This window comes from Miniopterus natalensis, chromosome 6 (genome assembly GCF_054644295.1).
Source record: "Miniopterus natalensis isolate mMinNat1 chromosome 6, mMinNat1.hap1, whole genome shotgun sequence".
In the NCBI taxonomy this organism is placed as follows: domain Eukaryota; kingdom Metazoa; phylum Chordata; class Mammalia; order Chiroptera; family Miniopteridae; genus Miniopterus; species Miniopterus natalensis.
The window spans coordinates 37399696-37420587 of record NC_142086.1 but is presented as its reverse complement, the minus strand read 5'-3'; the positions used below and the strand labels follow the sequence as shown (position 1 = coordinate 37420587).

Below are 20892 nucleotides of genomic sequence, written 5' to 3'. Positions count from 1 at the left end.
AGAATAAAGAGAGCTGGCATCCACATCTGTTCCTAATTTTAGCAGGAAAGCATTCAGTTTTCAAACAGTAAAATAGTTTTCATCTGTTTACTTCAACCTACCAATATTGCCATATTTGAAGTTAATGTCTTATTGACAGCATATAGTTGAGTAATGTTTTTTAATTCACTCTGTCTCATTTCTTCAGTTGGTAATTTAATGTAATTATTGATATTTGAAGCTAATATCCGCTATTTTATATTTTGTTTTATATATATTCTATTTTTTGTTTTTCTGTTTTTTTCCTGCTGCCTGTGGTTTACTTGAATATTTTAGAGTTCCAGCATGATTAATCTATAGTGTTATTTTGAGTATATAGCTTTTTTAGTATTTGCTCTAGGTATTACATTATCTATACACAATTTATCAGTGTTACTGGTGTTGACATTTTATCAATTTGAATGAAGTGTAGAAAATTCACCTGTTTTTATGTCCCTTTGCCCCTCCCATTTCCCCTGTTCATAATATTGTATAAATATTTCCTCTACATACATTTCAAACAGCAGTGTTATAGTTTTTCTTCAGTCATTAAACATAACAATACAAGCATAACAGAAATAGAATTAAAATGTATTTGCCCATATTTTTACTGTTAACATTTTAATTTCTTCCTTTTTGCTGTTCCTAGGTGTCTTTTATTATTTCATGTTTATTTAGAGAACTTCCTTTAGCTATTCTTTTATGGCAAATATACTGGTGACAAATTCTGTTAGTTTTTTGTCATCTAAGAATGGTTCGATTTTTCCCTTCATTCCTGAAGAACATTCTTACTACACATAGAATTCTGTATTAATGGTTCTTATTTTCAGCATGTAAAAAAATATTGTGCTTCCCGCTGGACTCCATGGTTTCTTATGATTTGTCTGCTGCCATTGAAATTGTTTGCCTCCTATATGTAAGATATTATTTTTCTCTTGCTTCTTTTAAGACATTTTCTCCCTTGTCTTTAGTTTTCAAGAGTTTGATTATGATGTGTCTTGGTATAGAGTTTTTAAAATTTATTCTTTGCTGGATTCATTAAACTTCTTGAATCTGTATTCTTTTGTCTCCTGCCAAAAAAAGACTTTGGGGAAGTCGTCATCCATTATTTATTATAGTTCTTTAGAAGTCCTTTTCTCTTTTTCCTCTCCTTCTGGGACTCCACTGACACAATTATTAGATCCCTAAAGCTATGTGTGATTTGTTGATACTGTTATCTGTTTGTTATTTATTTCTAGTGTCTTTTCTTTCTGTTGTTCAGATTGGGTAATTACTATGTTCCATCTTCAAGTTCACTGATTCCTTCCTCTGCTTTTTCCATTCTGGTGTTGAGCCCAACCGTTGAGTTTTATTTTGGTTATTTTATTTTTTAGTTCTAAGTTTCTATTTGGTTCTTTCTTATATCTTACATTTCTTTCTGAGACTTTTTTTTTTCTCATTTGTTTTGAGCACCTTTCCAATTATTTGTTGAAGCACTTTATGATGGCTGCTTTAAAATCCTTGTTAGATTATTTTAATGTTCTCATCTTGGGTTTGGCATCTGGTAATTGTCTTTTCTCATTTAAGTTAAGGTCATTCTGATTATTGGTATGACAAATGATTTTTTTATTAAAATCTGGACATTTTGGGTATTATGAGACTCTGGATCTTATTTATACATTGTTTTAGCTGGCTTTCACTGATTTCAGCAGTATAGGAAGGAGTGCCATGTCATTATGAATATAGAAGTCTAGGTTACCCAGTCTTCTCCAATTGACACCTGAGGCAGGAAGAGGCTACTTGGTCGACAAGAGTTGGAGTTCCAGATCCCATTAGGCCCTCATTAATACTACTTTGCTTTTCAGTTGGCCTCCGCTGTTACTGTGGAGGGCGGTGAAAGTCATCACTCTCCACTAGGCCTCCTCAAACACTATCTCAGCAAGGAGGGGTGGATCATCTTCTTACTGCTATGGGTGGTAAGTTCAAGCTATCCTATGGGGTCCCCACTGTGGCTTGTTATTTCACTATGGTGATAAAAGTCCAAGTTCTCAGGACTCACCTTCTCTAACACCAACCCCTAGAGGGGTCGTTTTACCTTGTTAAAGCTTGATGATGGTAGAAATCTGGACTCCCCGTTTTGCCTTTGCTGGCATGGGAGGAGGTGTGGCCATAGTTTTTTTCGATTGTGTTTGGCTCTAATAGAACACTTATTGTCTAGAAATTTTCTGTCTTGCCATTGTGTTCTTTTTCTCATCATTTAAGTAGAGAAAGAAGGATTTTGTTGAGTTTTTGTTGTCTAAACCTATTGGTATTTCTGAGTTGCTGTTTTCTTTTTTAAAAAAATTATAGTTGAGATATAATATTATATTAGTCTCAGGCATATAACATAGTGATCTGACATTTATATATCTTACAAAGTGATCATCACAAGTCTTGTAACCTTCCATCACAGCACAGTTATTACGATATTATTGACTATATTTCCTATGCTATCCATTAGGTCCATATGATTTATTTGTTTTATAACTGGAAATTTGTACCTCTTAATTCCCTTCACCTTATTCACCCATCCCCTGCTTCCCTCCCATCTTGAGTTGCTCTTTTCTTTAGCTCTAAGTCTGAGATATGTGACTCAAAAAGAAAACCCAGAAAACTTACCATCGTATTCTCCCTTGGGTTTCAAGGTTCTCTGTGATTGGCCTTCTTCTTTCCACATTTCTGAATCTTATGTTTGTTTTTTATATAATGTGCAACCTTTTTAGTTGTACTTACCAGGAACAATAGTAAAATGTAGACCTATGCTATCTTCCTGGAAGTGGAAGTTCTCTCAATTGATTTTTTAATTTATATTTACCTTTAACCCAGCCATTTTCTAAGCTCACTTTTTTTGTTTTGTAGGTTCTTTACAGTATTTTAAGAATATGATAATGTTGTATGGAGGAAAGACACTCTTTCCAATCTCTGTGTCTTATATTTCTTTTCTTGACTCATTGTACTGTCTAGGATATGTGCTACAATGGCAAATAAAAATGGTTACAGTGAATATTCTTGTCTTGTTCCCAACTAAGGAATATGCATTAAGTTTTTTATTATCAAATGCGATAGCCTTTTAGAAGCAGTTTACATGAAATTCCCTTTTATTTCTACTTTGTTGAAATAATTTTTAATTTTTTTTATTAAGGATGGGTATTGAATTTTAGCACATGATTCCTATATGCATATTGAGATGATCATATTTTTAATTTTATTCGTAACTATTGTGGGTCACAGTGATTAATTTCAAGTGTTAAATCAGCATTCCTAGGATAAATTTCACTTGATCATTGTGTATTATCCTTTTAAAAATATTGCTGGAATTTTCTTTTCTTGTAGTGTCCTTGTCTGGTTTTGGTATCAGGGTAATGCTGGTTTCATAAAATGACTTTGGAAGTGTTTCCTTCTCTTCTTTTTTTAACAGTTTGAGCAGATTGTTATTAATTCTTTAAATGTTTTGTAAATTCATGAGTGAAGCCTTCTGGTCTTGAACTTCTGCTTGTTGGGAGGTGTTTGATTACTGAATCAATATCCTTAACTAGTAATGGGTCTGTTTAGTTTTTTATAATTTCTTCATGTTTCAGTCTTGGTAAATTGTATATTTCTAGAAACTTATCTGTCTCTTCTACATTGTCCAATTTGTTGGTGTACAATTATTATAGTAGTTTATTATGATCCTTTGTATTTCTGTGCTATCATTTGTAATGCCTATTTGATTTTTGATTTTGAGTTGTCTCTCTTTCTTGGCGAGTCTAGCTAAAGGTTTGTAAATTTTGATTATCTTTTCAAAAAAAGCTCTTAGTTTCATTAATCTTTTTTACTTTTAAAAAGTTTGTGATGTATAATTGACATATAACATTATATTAGTTTCAAGTGTACAACATAATGATTTGATATTTGTATGTATTATAAATTATAACCAATGTAAGTCTCGTTAACATTCATCACTATGCACAGTTACAGGATTTTTTTTCTTGGATTTCAGAGAAAGGAAGGGAGAGGGAGAGAGAGATAGAAACATCAGTGATGAGGGAGTTGCATTGATTGGCTGCCTCCTACATGCCCCCTACTGGGGATCGAGCCTGAAACCTGGACATTTGTCCTGACTAGGAATCGAACTGTGACCTCCTGGTTCATAGGTTGATGCTCAACCATGAGCCACGCCAGCTGGGCATGATGAGAACTTTTAAGATATATGCTCTTAGCAGTTTTCAAATATGCAATAAAGTATTATAGTCACCAAGCTGTACATTACATCTCCATGACTTACTTGTTTTACACTAGAAGTTTGTACCTTTGATACCCATTTTACCCACCCTCATTTCCTATCTCTGGCAACCACTAATCTATTCTCTGAATCTATGAGCTTGTTTTTTTCCTTAATATTTCATTTGTAAGTGTGATCATATGTACTTGCCTACCTCTGATTTCATGTAGCGTAATGTGCTCAAGGTCTATCCATGTTGCAAATAACAAAATTACATTCTTTTTATTGCTGAATAATAATACTGTGTGTGTGTGTGTGTGTGTGTGTGTGTGTGTGTATCTCACATATTCTTTATCCATTCATCCATTGAAGGACACTTAGATTGTTTCCATATCTTGGTTATTGTAAGTAATGCTGCAGTGGACATGGGAGTGCATATATCTTTTGAGTGTTTTCACTTTTTTTCGATAAATACCCACAAGTGGATGGCTGGATTATATGGTAGTTCTAGTTTGAATTTTTGAGGAGCCTTCGTACTGTTTTCCCTAGTGGCTGCATCAACTTACATTCCCACAAGGTTTCCCTTTTCTCCACATCCTTGCCAGCATTTATCTCTTGTCTTTTTTATAATTACCATTCTAAGAGGTGTGAGGTGATATCTCATTGTGGTTTTAATTTGCATTTTCCTGATGGTTAATGATTCTTAGCTCCTTTTCATGTACCTGTTGGCTATCTGTATGTCTTCTTTGGGGAAAAAAATGTCTGTTAAGATCCTCTGTCCATATTTTAATTAGATTTTTTTGGGCTATTGTGTTATATGAGTTTTTAAAATATATTTTGGATATTAATCCCTTATCAGATACATGATTTCCAAATATTTTCTCCCACTCAGCAGGTTCATTTTGTTGATTTTTTTTCTTTCTGTGCACAAACCTTTAGTTTGATGTAGTCCTACTTGTTTATTTTTGCTTTTGTTGCTTGTGCTTCTGGTGTTAAATCCAAAACATCATCACTGAGACCAGTGTCAAGGCCCTTACCCCCTATGCTTTCTTCTAGGAGTTCTATGGTTTCAGGTTTAATTCACTTTGAGTTGATTTTTGTGTATGGTGTGAGATAGTAATCCAGTTTTATTGTCTTGCATGTGACTGCCTACTTTTCCCAGCACCTTTAACTGAAACACTGTCCTTTACCCCATTGTATATTCACAGCTTCTTTGGATTTATGTAAATTAATTGTCCATACCTGTGTGGGTTTGTTTCTGGACTCTATTCTGCTCCATTGATATATTGTCTGTTTTTAATGCCAATACCATACTGTTTTGATTATGATAGTTTTGTAATGCATTTGAAATCAGGAAACATTATGCCTTCAGCTTTGTTGTTCTTTCTCAAGATTGCTTTGGCTGTTTAGGGTCTTTTATGGTTCCATGCAGTTTGTAGGGTTGTTTGTTCTATTTCTGTGAAAAATGTAATTGGAGTTTTGAGAGGGATTGCACTGCATCTATAGATTGCTTTGCATAATATGGACATTTAAGCAATATTAATTCTTCCAATCCCTGAGCACAGAATATATTTCCATTTCTTTGTGTCTTCTTCAATTTCTTTCATCAGTGTCTTATATATTTTAGTGTACACGTTTTTCACCTCCTTAGTTAAATTTATTCCTAGATATTTTATTCTTTTGTATTCTTCGACTTTACTGAATTTGTTTATTAGTTCCGATAGTATTTTAGTGGAGTTTTTAGGATTTTCTATATATAATATCATGTCATCTGCAAATACTGCAAATTTCTTTTTTCTTGCCTAGCTGCTCTAGGACTTCCACTACTGTGTTGAATAGAAGTGGTGAGAGTGTGTGTCCTTCTCTTGTTCTTGATCTTAGAGGAATACTGCCTATCATTCAATATTTGAAAATAGTTGTGTCATATATTTTTGTTAAATTTCCTAGTTATTTATACTATGAGAATAATTATGAGCCTTCTTTCTCTAACATGACCAGAACAGAAGCATACTCTCTCCCTTGTGTGCGTGCTCTCTCTCTCTCCTTTTCCTTTCCTTTCTTTTAAAATTTTTAATTCTTCCTTTTAGCATTGTTATATACTAGTGAAGTATTGTCAATTAATACTTTATGTCATGCATTGTTTCTATTTTATGTTTTTTTCCTAAAGGGCTGACTGCAAGATATGTACATGTTTATGTTGATTGATGGGTTTCACTTTAAATAATTAGGTAGGTTAGGGTTTCTCAATGAAGTCCCCTACAGTGGGGTGCCAGCCCATATCCCAGACTCCTTAGTACTTCCTAAGCAGATAACTCAGTTTCTGCAAAGACAGTTATGTAGAAATTAGTTCTTCGTTTTCAAAATAGTTGTAAATGTTTTGTATGTGTGGAGATGGGGAAGTTGGGAGGGCCAACTGGTTCAGGCATTCCTTTTCAATCCTTAGATTTATTTTGCCAAATAATGTCTAGCATTCCATTCTCTGCTCCATACTTGCCCCATCTGTGCTTGGAGCCTCCTAGGAACTTTACCAAGAAGATCATATTTATCTTTGTATAGTCTTTTCCTAGAAGCATTCTGGGCTACAGTTTCCTCTGGTTTGATTTATCCGTTAATATAATTTCATCTTCTGTCTTTTAGAAATGTATCATTATTAGTCTTTGCTCATGGCTATATATCCCATTCTCAGCTTTTCTAATGACTTATTCCTTTTAGTATCTCTATCATTTCCATAGAGTTTGGGGAGAGAGGGGAATGCAAAATACATATGTCCATGCTATCATTTTGAATTGGATGCCTCTTTGGAAAATGCTATGACAAATTTTGTGACAATCACTACATTATTAAAAATTTCAATTAACTTTTTAGTGAATAAAAAACCTTACCAAATCTTCAAGCCTTAATTTCTATTGGGGGAATAAATAACAATGTTGATGCAAATTGCTTAGAAATGAACCAAGGCCAATGAATGATTCAGATTATTTAAGCACCATTTGGTGAATGAGTCTGTTTGCTTGTTTAATATTTTGCTTCGGATGCTTTAAAATCAACTTTAAAAAAATGCTTGAACTCTATAGACAAAAGTAAGATCACAGACTAAGAATTATACTTTTACTTCACGATTGAATTTGATTATATACCTATAGTAAAGTAGACAAATTAGAGTTTATTGTTATATTTGTGGCTGTGTTATCAATTTTTCTCATAGATACAAGAGTAAACCTGCTGATGACTATGAAGACCCCAAAGATGTTCAAGCCATCAAAGAGGCTCAGGTGTATATGGGAGATTTCAATCTGAAGACAGCCCCAGACTATAAGATACCTGAGCACATGAGAATAAATGCTGCCAAGAAAGAAGAAGAACTGGGACATCTAGACACTATGGTACTTACCCACAGCTTGTACAACAGTGAGAGGCACCTGGGTTTTTAATTGAATTCTGCTAAACCCCCATTTCACTATCAGGTCCATAATGATATGTAGTTATAGAAATTTAGAACTGTAAAAGACCTTCATGTTTATATAGGCCTCAGTTCCCTCATTTGTAGAAAGGGGGCATTTTTCTAGGTAATCATGAAAAATATTGTTGGAAGTTTCCTCACCCTAGGATATTTTCCCATTGCTTTTCAGAGAGAGTGGAAGGGGAGGGAGAGAGAGAGAGAGAGAGAGATATCTAGATACATTGATGGGAGAGAGACACATCCATTGGTTGCCCCCCACATGTGCCCTGACTAGGGCAGGGGATCAAGCCTGCAACCGAGGTATGTGACCCTGGCCGGAATCAAACCCAGGACCCTTCAGTCTGCAGGCTGACCCTTTAACCACTGAGCCAAACTGGCTAGGGCTACTTTTCCTTATCAGATAAGTTACTTATCTACATTTCATAAAGGTGTGTGTGTGTTTTCTGGGCCTTAACTTGCTTTTTCATTTGGAACATATGCTCTATTTCCTTATTTTGCTTGCCTCTCTGTGTTTCTGTGTATTAGGCAAACCACTACCTCTCCCGGGCTCAAAGGATTGGCTTTGTATAAGCAGTGTACTTAGTGTTCAACCTTGCCCGACCTCTTCGCTGTCTCTCAAACCTTGTGATTGTCTAAGTAGCCTGATTTATTCCTGATGGGTCCCAGTTGTCGATATGTCCCAGGTAGTAAATATACAGGTTTAAGTTTTGTGTGCCTTTTGTCTTTTATTTTTTTTAATCTGTGTGTATTTATGCAAAGTAAATCTTAATAGTCTTTGGGCCATCTAATTGCCTAACTGCACACAGGAGCAGGGTTGCATGGACCCATAGGTTCTGGTAAGGGCATTTGGGAAACATAGACAAGGGAAAAAGCTGGTAATGAGGGAGACATGGTCCTATATTGCACCCATGGGTGGAGGCAGGGAGCACAGGTTGGCTCAGATAAATGGAGAAAGAAATAAGGAAGAATCCTGGAATCTCTTGGTGTGATATGATACTGAAATTCAGGATCATTACCCTGCCTGCACAAGGAGTAACATGTGGCCAAAATACAGAATGTAAATAGGTGAAATTATAGTTTGGCCCTAGGTAGGCAATCCTAAGTGAGTCTAAGCCAATGATATTTCAGTTTCCACCAGAAAAGGACAGTTATTTGTGTTTTTCTGACCAAAGAATGACCTTCCCCTTCCTGGGACCTGGCTGAGTACAAGCCGTCAGGAAGAACTTCCATTGAGGGGTGGGAGGGGAGAACAAGGGAACTCAGCCCTGTGAGCCAACTGAGGGTTACCACAGGTTATACCCAGAAAGTCTCCCCCTTTTGGAGAGGCTAAATGGGGGAAAGCCTAAAAGCTAGAGAAAAGAGTAATTTAGTAGCGATCAAGAATGGTCGGATGAATTTTCATCTCGAATATCTGTTAGACATGCCAGTCAAGGGACAAAAGCAAATCCTCTTTGAAACTGTCCTTTGTGAGTGGGTTGTCATTTTGCTTCCTTTCTGTTCTTTTTATCAGACCCATTCAAAGAAAATGCACTTGAACAGGAGCGTCGTCTCTCTTCGAGACCTTAAGGTGGCTGTCATCGAGGAGATCCAGTGCCTGGTGCAAGAACTGAAGAACATCCAGGCAACCCTTCCCCTCTCCAAGCGCATCCCCATCCCGGAGGTCCCGCAGATTCACCCGGAGGAGGTTCCCGAAAAGAGATTTCACTACGACGAGGAGATTCTCCTCGCTTTCAAGCAACAGCAGGTGAAAACTAAGGGTAAAGAGGCCCATTCAGTGGAGCAGACAGAGTCTACAAGCGCAGGCGCAGGCGGAGAATTCCTCAGGCCCCCTTACGGGAAGGGCGGGGACTTGACAACACGAGATTCATTGGCTAGATCGTCAAAGGCGTCGGCATTCGGGATAGATGTCCCAAAGTTCATGGAATTTGAAAAAGCAGAACCCATCGATGTAGAGGTGGAGATTATGAAGAGAAATGAGATTAAAAACGTCTACATGCAGCAGTATTTGACCAACAGGGTAAGGGTTGAGACTGTGCCTATTTAAAGCTGAAAGAGAACGGAGCAGGGAAGTCGATCTGGTTTCTTTCTTTATTCAAGAATTTTCTACATTAACCTTCCCCAGCCCCTGCCCAGCCCACAACTCACTAATGGGTTGGCTTCCTTCCCCACCCCTGTTTTTCTGAAAATCCATGTGTCCTGCCCAGAACTTTGGAGCTTTGTAACTCCTTCCTTTTTGGAAAGCTGACCGAGCGTTGGGGGGAAACCCATGTTAGTCGGCCTCTAACAGAAGCCATGGTAAAGGCGAAGTGACGGAGCAGCTTTCTCAGGGTGCACGGGACATAATAAACCCTTCCAGAGAAAATGGGCCACCCTCTACCTTCTGTGCTCTCCCCTTTCTCTAACACGCGACTTGCTCCAGTAGGGGGTGTTCGTGGCGATGAAAGGCTTCAAAATAGTTCTGGAGCTAGAATGCCAACTATTTTTATTTCTAGGAAAATTAGGACCAGACTGGGACAAGTGGTGCAGGAGGTGCTCTGAATATAGAAGGCAAAGGACCTTTCCTGGGTCGATAGCTCCCTGCCAGCAGCTGTGCAGGGCCCTTTTCCTCGCTGTGTCTTTTCCAGCCGGGCACCCCTGTAGCTTTCCAGCCTCCTTCACCCATCATCTCTCCCTCAGCCATCATCTCTCCCTCACCCATCATCTCTCCCTCAGCCAGCCCAGTATCCGCGCGCTCCCGCTGCCTCCCAGTCCCGAGTTTCACACCTGGGCTTTTTCCTTTGCCGCTTCCTTCTGCCTGCAGTGACTTCCCCCAGAGTTGTCATCGTTCAGAACGCGGCCCGGTTCCAAACCGCTTCCGAGTCTTCTGTCCACGTCACATACTCTCTCTTTTTAAAAAACTTCAGTTGCACCTGTTATCAGCACATCCTGTTTTGTACTTAGTTTGTTTGCTGTTTTGTGTGTGTGTGTGTGTGTGTGTGTGTGTTGTCTTGCAAATTAGGTTACACAGTTCTTTAGGGAAGGTACATAAGCTTCTTCTGATTCCCCTGTAGTGTCTGGGACAGTGCCAGACATGTAGTGTAGATATTCAGTAAAACATTTTGATTTAATTGACTAATTTACTTCATTGATTAAAAAATATTTCTTGGACATTCTGTGAGTTCGGACAGCGCTTGCTGGGTAGCAGCGATGTGCCGGTACTCGGGTCAGACGCCTTCTCTGTCCTCATAAAGCTTGTGTAGGCTGTCGGGGGAGGAGAGGCTAGAACAAGTGAGGAAACCCTCACAGACTCGGACACCTATGTGGTAAGTTTCAGAATGCTGTTGTAGGAAAAATATATAGTCCTGCCTCCAAACAGATTTTAAAATAATTCAAATTTGTCGAACAAACTTTTTTGGGGGGAACCTACTTAGTCTGTAGCCCTATATAAAGTTTACTTTTTTTGGTTTCCTTGGTTTTCTTTCATTTGTTTTTAAGTGATGGGAAATTCTCCAGCAGTCTTATTGCCCCAAACCCACAGCTCTCTCTGCCTTTCCCAGCACCAGTCTGGGCCCTCACGCATGATAGGCATTTGAGAGTTGAGGCCCCACCATGTATGGCCTACTGATGTCTTGGTGGAATGGCTTGTCTTCTTCCTATTGCACAAGTTTCCTCAGGAGAATCGGCCCCTGAGGCTCTCTCCTGATCTCTTCATCTCCTTTGGGGTTGGGTGGGGGAGAAGCTGTGCCAAAATCAGAGGAAAACAGGATTTCAAATCTTTAGGACTTCAGATGAGTAAGGTCTAGACCAGGACTTGGGATTCTTATTCCAGCTCTGTGACAAATTAGATCTCAGGAAAATCACCGTTAGCCTCAATTTCTTCATTTCCACAGTAAGAAGATTGGAACAGGTTTCTTGTGGGTCCATGATTATCTTTATTTGAAAATATTTACTGTTCAGTAGGTTTGAAAATTTTCAAAATAAGTTGAGGTAAATATTTATGTAAAAATACCATGGGAGTATGATGGAGGAGGATAAAACACTACCCACAAAGAGCTCATGGTCTCTGATATATACCAGTCAGTACAGCAAGAAGGATATCCTTGATTAATGGCTTTTTCGATAGTAGAGAAATAGCTGGAAGAACTGTGGTTACAGAATTTCTACCACTTAATGAATAAGTTAATTTATGTACATTTAAGATCACTGATGAATGATTTATATGACTAGACACTAACCCACACACCCACATAATTCTCCATAACAAGGGCATAATGAGAAAATGCTTTTACCCGCACAAATTCGTATTGCCAGGTAGTTTGAAAAATACACTGATCTGTTCTTAACTGCTAACATACCCTCAAATCTTTTTCCACCTCAGATCAAAGAACTGATTGTCACGTTTGATGCAGAACTCCGCATCCTGAGACATCAGAAACTGAAACTAGATATCCAGATGAAATTATCTGACCTGAACCATGTCACATTATTTCAAGAAATGCTTCTCCTCAAGAATTTTGAAAAACAGGAGAACATACTTCAAGAGAGTGTGAATTCCTTAGACAAAGAGGAGCAGGACATGCAAGTATGAAAGGGCAGGAAGATGCCAGCTGGGTGCACCCTTAGTTATGGAGGGAACTCGGTTCTTTTCTTTTTTTTTCTTTTCCTTTTCTCTTTTCTTTTCTTTTCTTTTCTTTTCTTTTCTTTTCTTTTCTTTTCTTTTCTTTTCTTTTCTTTTCTTTTCCTCTTCTCTTCTCTTCTCTTCTCTTCTCTTCTCTTCTCTTCTCTTCTCTTCTCTTCTTTTCTCTTTTCTCTTTTCTCTTTTCTCTTTTCTTTTCTCTTTTCTCTTTTCTCTTTTCTTCTCCTCAACTTAATTTTCCCTCTCGTTCTAGTCTTCACCTCTTTCTTGTCTCCTCTCCCTTCTCTTTCCCCCCATTACTCAGACTTGCTCTCCGTTTTTGGTATCCTTGGCCAGAGAGAAGTGAGTCAGATTTTTTAGTGAATTTGATCTGATATTTTGTAAGGTGGAGTAACGTTTTCAAAAGTGAGGCTCATATTTAGTTTATCCATAGATTTCAAAAGTTTATATTTTTGTTGTTACTACCCACCAAGTGAAGTTGAGTTTTGGTTATATGCTACCGTTAGAATATAACTGGAAAAGAAATTGGTGAATTTCCTTAATATGATAGCTAGGTTCAGAGTAATATATAATTAAACAGTACAGGAAATTGTTTCTCTATTTTTATATATACGTTAAATTTTAAAAAGGTAAATTATACCATCTCTCTTTGTCTTAAAGGAAGAAAGATTCTATTAAATAGATACTACATACTGAGTAGAGACATCAGTTTTTAGATAATTCAGCTTCACTAAGATATGATGTATCTTTTTTTTTTTTTTTAAGTTGTCCTACAGGGCGGGCAAAAGTAGGTTTATAGTTGTAATATAAAACAATACAGTAATAACAATACAAAAATAAACTCTGTCTTTTGCATTCTTGCAACTGTAAACCTGCTTTTGCCCACCCCATATATAGATATGAAAAGAATTTTGCTTGTGAGACCACACATGCAAATATATTAGTTGACATCCACATATCAGTAAAAATTTCAATTTACTTAATTTAGACTTTTTTGAGTAAACTAAACATTAAAAAGCTGATCTTATTTGATTATGAATGTAACTTTTTTTTTTTTACAAAAGAATTATAACATTTTAAATAAATAGATGGCTCTGCAAACATCAGAAGTGCAAACTTCTATTAAGAAGCTTTAAAAACGTGCGCAGACTGTAACCTCCCGTGGCGATGTGCGTTGTCCCTGTGCCCTTTTTATCGGAAATGTTTTCATTTGTTCTTGTTCCTGCCGCTTAGTGGCGAATCAGTGAAACTCTGAAGGAGATGGAAGAGAAAAAGAACGAAGTCAGCAGGCTCCAGGAGCAAGAAAAGGCGCTCTATGCCGGCTTCCAGGCGGCCCTGGGCGAAAACAACAAGTTCGCCAACTTCCTCACCAAGGTGCTGAAGAAGAGGGTGAAGCGGGTGAAGAGAAAGGAGGCCGAGGGCGATGCCGGTTCGTATTTCTTCCCTACATGTGGTTTTTGCCTCCTGAACATAGATGGAGAGAAAGAGATGGTCTGTGTCACCCCAACAGTGTAGAGGCCCTGTGGGGCTTAAGGAGGGGGGGATGTAAACCTTTTGGGTCCGTACAGGGGAAGTACCACTTTTTCTTCACCAGACTGTGTTTTTTGTGTATATATATATGTATAATCAACTTGGGAAGAAAAGGAAGGAAAAGGTACGTCGTGCAAATATTAAAACAGGAGTGGCTAAGGTAAAATTGGATAAAGTCAATTTCAGGGCAAAGAAAATTACTGGACACAGAAAAACCCTGAACAATGATAAAAATGTCAGTCTACCCAGAAGACAGAGCAATCTTAAATGTGTGCGTAAAACAACAGAGTCGCAAAATATGTGAGGCAAAAACTGGTAGGAATGAAAGGGAAAATAGACAAACCCATGATTATATTTGGAGACCTCAAACCCCCCTCTCAACATTTGATAGAACAACTATACTGAAAATCAATAAAAGGATATAAAAGACCTGAACAGCACCATCAACCAAAAGGATCTAATTGACAGTAATAGAACACTTCACCCAAAACAGCAGAAGATACACACTTTGCAAGTGCCCACAGAACATATACTAAGATAAACCCTATGTTAGACTATGAACAAATCTCAACAACTATAAAAGAATTGAAATCATACAGGATGTATTCTCTGACCACAGTGAAATCAAACTAGAAGTCAATAACAGAAAGATAACAGAAAAATCTCGAAACACTCAGACCTAAACAACATGCTTCTATATAATCCATGGGACCCAGAGACATCTCATTGTAAAATTTAAAACTACATTGACCTAAATGAAAATGAAAATGCAACTTATTAAAATTTGTGGAATACAGCTAAAGCAGTCTTGAGAGAGAAATTTATAGTACTAAATTAGAATAGAGGACAAGTCTCAATCCAATAATTTAAGCTCCCACCTCAAGACTGAAGTGCAAAATGAACCCAAAGTGAGCAAGCAGAAGGAAGGTAATAGTAAAGATAAAAGCAGAAATCAATAAAATTGAAGGCAGAAAACCAATAAAGAAAAATCACTTATTAAGAGCTGTTTTGTTCTCGAGAAGATCAATTGATTGGCAAACCTCTAGCAAGAGTTAAAAAATCAAAAGAGAGCAGAGTACCAATATCAAGAATGTAAGAGGTGATATCATTACAGACCCACATTGCAAATATTAAAAGATAACAAGGAAATACATTGAACACTTCTATGCACATAACTTTTTGGGAAATAGGCCAATTCCACAAAAAAGTACTACCCCGACTCATTCAACATGAACGAAATAGATAATTTGATAACTATTAAGCACATTGAGTGGGGGTCGGTGGATGAAAAATTCCTAAACTGACCTAACACGACCTTGGCTGAAGGCAGGCCCGAGTGATAAGGTACAGGGGGCAGGGAATAGGCATTTGGTCAGATATCAAGGGTGGGGGGCTTTTACTAAACTGACTTGGCAGGATTCTTCCTAAAACTGGACTAAATGGGCCAATGACAGAGCCCCAGGTCAAGGACTAGTCAGAAAGAAGACTCAGAGGGGCTGGCTCCAGTTTGGTTAAAGGAGAGAGCCTTTGCCAGCTAACCCCCGGCAGGGTTTGCTGCAGGTTCTCCAAGTTAAACCTCTCCGTGTTTGTGCAGCAACACAGGACCATTCGCCCTGAGTGGGTTAAACAGAGATGATAAAGAGCATTACTTGAGTTCAGATAAGTTGTGAAAATCTTCTCTGCTTCCAGGGAGGGCACTGTGGTGTAGGAATTGTGGACCTAGATAACCAGTGTGTGCTGGGTGGGTCACAGCATAAGCGATTTGGCAACGTGGCCTCAACCCTCTGCGACTCGATGGGTTGAAATTAATTGCACAACCTTGCGCAGGCATTTGAGTTTGTGGCCGCTATGTCTTTAACCATCTTAAGCTCTTCTAAAAACACTGAGTAATTTCCTGCTTTTGCTCTGTTATTTTCCTGGTGACTAACTCATTGAAAAATACCTTATTTTAAAAATCTGGGATTTAGCTTAACACAGGAACTTCCACTTAGTAACACTGTTTTACTCCCTCCTTAGAAGATGATGAGGACAGTGATGAATCAAGTGAGGAAGAATCCAGCTTGGAGAGTGATGAAGACGAGTCTGGATCTGAAGATGAGGTTTTTGATGATTCTATCTGCCCATCACGTAAGCTGGGTAGAACCATGTGTTCTCTGTGAAATGTGACTGTGGATTGACCATACCAGGAAGGTCTTCTTTCTTTCTTTTCTGTCCCTTCCTTCCTTCCTTCCTCCCTCCCCTTCCCTTGCCTTCCCTTCTTCCTTCCTCCCCTCCCTTCCTTCTCAAGTGTGTCATAATAACATTTAAGGAAAGGGTGGTTTAAGATATATAAAGTATATTCTAATGTATACTTTTGGGGGCTCTCTGGATGGTTGGTTTTCTCTTTCGGCGGCCATGTATGAGTGACAAATAAAATGATCTGCAGATGATTTGTAGTTGATTGAGGGTCATTAGTTATGCAAGTTTAATTTTATAGAGAAATAAGATTGTTACATATTTTTAAAATATTTTTCTTTTACAAAGGTCTCCCTTTTTGACAAACCCATTAACATTTTCATATTTCAAATCTGTTTTGTAAGTGCAATTTATACCAGTTTCCTGGAGATGCTTGGCAATTTGTATTCACTGTTTTCACTGATGAAATCAGTCTGAGGCATCCAGACCCAATTTTCTTACAGTTTCAATAGGTAAATGATTCAGTAGAAAAAAACATTTCTATTTGGTCTGAAATTTACTTTTCTAGTCGTTTCATATAAATTATTCATCAAACTTTAAAGTTTAATTCCAAATAAATTTTAAATCCTGTTTTGATTTTCAAAGTAAGAGTTTTCTCAAAGTCATTTATGAGTAGATGAGAGCTGAAAATTTTTCTAGTGCAGCTTCTTATTTTATCCCAGGACTCAATGGCTTGCACAGTCCCAGAGCTAGGTTAGTGGTAGAACTTGGGCAAGAGCTGAGGTTCCTGAATTCCACTGTGGTACTCTATTATATGTTTACGTTATCTGTTACTTTGTGGATAAAAGTCGCTGTTAGTGTGATACAGTGGAAACTAATATAGAGATACTTACTGTACTTGGGTCCCATTCTGTCACATATCAGCCATGTGACCCCTCAGAGACTTAGGGTCCTCACCTATACAAATGGAAACGGTCGTTTCTACCTTGCAGGGCCTCTGCGCCTTGAATGAGATCATGGACGTAAAGGGCCCAGGACAAAGCCTGGCTCAGGGTACTGCTCAGGACATCAACACTAGTACCATAATTACTGTCATGATTATTAATAGTTTCCCCTGGAACCATGGAGCCCTAAGTGTAACGACACCTTGCTAGAACAGATCCACAAACGGGCACTAATGATTCTGAGGCTCCCGAGTCCACGCTTGCAGTCGTACCACACCCCATAACAGATGGGGCTTCTCTTTTATTCCCACTCTTTTCAGATTGCGACATGAGTCTTTTCGAACTGGCGCTTCAACTTCGGGAGAAAAGGCTGGACATTGAGGAGGCCTTAGTCGAAGAGAAGAAAATTATCGATAACCTCAAAAAGGAATATGATACATTGTCCAAAAAAGTACGGTGCTTTGCCTTTTTCAGGTCTACTTATCCCCTCCCAATATGCTGCACGTTCTCCCAGCTATAATATTGCCATTTCATAACAATGACATAATGTAGGACTTCTCCAAAGAAAAGAAACATTTCAAATGTGACATCCTGGTTTTCTTCTTCCAGCACAGTCGTGGCGTGGTGGGGGCCATTGGACTTTCTTGACCTAACTCATTGATTCCCAAACTTTTATGATTAGATACTTCTATATGTAAAAAAATAATAAATTACGAAGTGTGTATCCACACAATAAATGTTTTTAAAAGTTATTTATTTATAACTCGTATTTATGAACGATTGTATTAACATACAGTTGAGTCTTAAACAACACAGGTTTAAACTGCACAGGTCCACTTACAATGCAGATTTTTTCCAGTGAATTTCGTAGCCCCAGGTTTTGCATCCGTAGATTCAACCAACCACTGATTGAAAACAGTATTTTCTATTTTTGGTTGGGAACCCATGGAAGTAGAGGGCCGACTTAAGCTATATGTGGATTTTTGGCTGTGCAGGGTCGGCACCCCTAACCCCCCGCATTGTTCAAGGGTCAGCTATATTCTGTATATTATGAAACATTGACAAAAAAGAGAAATTAATTATATTGATTAATTTCTGCCTTATCTGCTCATTTTCTCTCTTAGGCATCTTTTCTAGATCAACATCACTTAACTTGATTCATGTTCAGAAGTATTTTCAATATATTGAGTCTCCTCTTTCAAGTAGGAAATGATTTGAATAACCTTCAAGTTTTTTAGGAGGTGAAGAATGAGCTTCAGAAACACTGTAGTTAGTAGTTTCATCACTTGAAAGGCTTTTTCCTTTAATTTATTGAGCCCATTATGACCAAACAAGATTCAAAACATTCTGACAAAAACGTTCTGTACCGAGAGCAACTTTCCGTGCAGAAAATAGAAGGGAGATGAGGACATGTCTTCTTTTTCTTTTTCTTTTTTTAAAAATATCTTTATGATTTCAGAGAGAGAGAGAGAGAGAAACATCAATGATGAGAGTCATTGATCGGCTGCCTCCTATACGCCCCCGACTGGGGATCGAGCCCGCAACCCAGGCATGTGCCCTGACCGGGAATCGAACCCCAATTGCCTGGATCCTAGGTCGATGCTCAGCTGCTGAGCCACGCCCGGCCAGGCGAGGACATGTCTTCTGAGCTCACATTCGCCAAACCTTTACAGCTCTGGGGACATAGGAGCGATTGAAAAAGTGGTGTAATCATGACTTAGCAGGATGAAACAACGTGCATTTTTGGGCTGCAAACTGGGATCATCCATTTAATCACAGCCCAGCAGAGCGGATCCTGCTCATGCTTTTACTCCCTATCAAGATGCCCTCATTGACCACCTTGGGGGTGTGCTTGCTGCATCTTGTCAACATTTCACTCCCGGGCTCCCCACAGGTCAAAGTTGTGGCGGCTAACCTGAACGCAGCGGAGGAGGACCTGGAGGCCTATCAGCGAGAGAAGCAGCAGCAGCTGAATGAACTTCTGGTTGTGGTTCCTCTCAAGCTTCACCAGGTGATGGGGCCAGCGAGGTTGCCCCTCCCTGTCTGAGCAGAGTCACCTCACCTAGGCCTTTCCAAGGAATGATTTATGGGTCACTGGTGGGGAGAAGAGCCGTCCTTTGCTGAGAATTCTCCCTGTAGGATGACACCCCGTAACATCATGTGTATTTCCCTGTGGCCTGTTACTCAGCTTTGGAAGCTGAATTTCAGGCCTGGAGAATGAGGAACCTGTGACGTAGGAGTGGGATGGCTTGGAGGTTGAAATCTTGGATCTTGCACATATATCACTTTTCACATCATCTTTAAATAGACATGAACTAATGCTGCAAGACTTGTCTTCACTTAATCTCTACTTTGTTCAAGACAGAAGTCAAGACAAAAGGAAAATATTCTTTTCTCCCCTTTTTTGCTCACCTCCACACTCCACTTGAATTACAACATATTAAAATATATAGAGAGAAAAGACCCATTACATTCTGTTTTGTCAGGTAAAGAGAAAACACTGTATTTTAGAAGAAAAACCCAAGACCAGCCTTACATACCCTGCGTGTGTGATGTGCTGTTGAGTTGGCTCTGACGCTGGGTGACCCCAGGAAGGAGCGATGTCCTCAACAGCCCTGCTTAGCACCTGCAGGCTCATCCCTATGGCTTCTCTTACGGGGTCAATCCGTCTCATATTTGGTCTCCTCTTTTCCTGCCACCTTCTATTTTCCCAGCATTATTGTTTTTTCCAAAGAACCTTGCCTTCTCATGATGTGCCCTAAGTACCAGTTTCAGTTTTGTCATTTTTGCCTCCAGCAATGTTTCAGGTGTAATTTGCTCTGTGTAACCTGACCCAAACTGGATTAGCTGTCTGGAGCAATCTCCCTAATATGCCAACCCTGAAACATTAGTTCCATCATTGTGCCGTAGATAGTAGCCATGATCTTTGTTCTGATTTAGGTTTTGTTTTGTTTTTGTTAGATAGAGCATGTGGTGTTTGGAGAAATACCTAGTGATCTCTCTGGAACTTTGGTCTTTTCTAACGGCTCCCTGGGAAGACTGCAAGAACGAATCGTGCAGCTCCAGGAAGAGAATTCCAAGCAGTATAAACTTAACAAAGAGTGGCGGGAGAGACGGAAACAGCTCATTCGAGAGAAGAGAGAGATGGCAAAAACTATAAACAGTGAGTCGCTAACCCCACGGGTTATCTAGTACTATTTATTGACGTTTACTGATAAGTAACATTTATTGATAAGAGGGAACTGTCAAGTGACTGTTTCCAACTTTGAAAATAGTAAGTAATCAAAAGGAAACAAGAACACCTCAAGCTGCCCAATTTAAAAGGGACAAATCTTTTATCATAGAAATTATTTCTCTGAGTTGTAAAAAGTTTCATGTACAATGAAATATAGAATAGTATAATAATAATCCATCTACCACTCAAGCTTAAGAAACTATTCTGCTATCTCTTTCCCCAGGATCAAGTACCAGGTGAGTACACATATATGTGTATGTGTCCACGCACAATATGTGAAGCTACTTGCATACTTTTAACTGTAATACTGTATTATTCATATAATTTTGCAGTTCACTTTATTATTATTTTTAAATATATATTGATTTCAGAGAGAGGAAAGGAGAGGGAGAGAGGGATAGAAACATCAGCGATGAGAGAGTCAGTGATCAGCTGCAGCCCGCAACCCAGGCATGTGCCCTGACCGGGAATCGAACCCTGATCGCCTGGATCCTAGGTCAATGCTCAACCGCTGAGCCACGCCCAGCCGGGCTCACTTTATTATTTTTTAAAAATATTTATTGATTTTGGAGAGAGAGAGAGATAGAAACATCAGTGATGAAAGAGCGTCATTGAATGGCTGCCTCCTGCACGCCCCCTACTGGGGACTGAGCCCGGAAACCCCAGGGCATGTGCCCCGACCAGGAATGGAACCGT

The 20892-nt window shown here is 38.7% G+C and overlaps 1 protein-coding gene across 1 annotated transcript in view; it reads left to right on the top strand.

Moving 5' to 3' along the window:
- CFAP44 (cilia and flagella associated protein 44) overlaps positions 1 to 20892 on the top strand; it is a 79818-nt gene that overhangs the window by 53551 nt on the left and 5375 nt on the right. The window contains exons 24-31 of the mRNA XM_087817803.1: positions 7443 to 7620; positions 9208 to 9714; positions 12055 to 12258; positions 13546 to 13741; positions 15859 to 15969; positions 17282 to 17412; positions 18856 to 18972; positions 19923 to 20124. Of these exons, the coding sequence (XP_087673929.1) occupies positions 7443 to 7620; positions 9208 to 9714; positions 12055 to 12258; positions 13546 to 13741; positions 15859 to 15969; positions 17282 to 17412; positions 18856 to 18972; positions 19923 to 20124 (1646 nt within the window). The remainder of the gene's footprint in view (positions 1 to 7442; positions 7621 to 9207; positions 9715 to 12054; positions 12259 to 13545; positions 13742 to 15858; positions 15970 to 17281; positions 17413 to 18855; positions 18973 to 19922; positions 20125 to 20892) is intronic.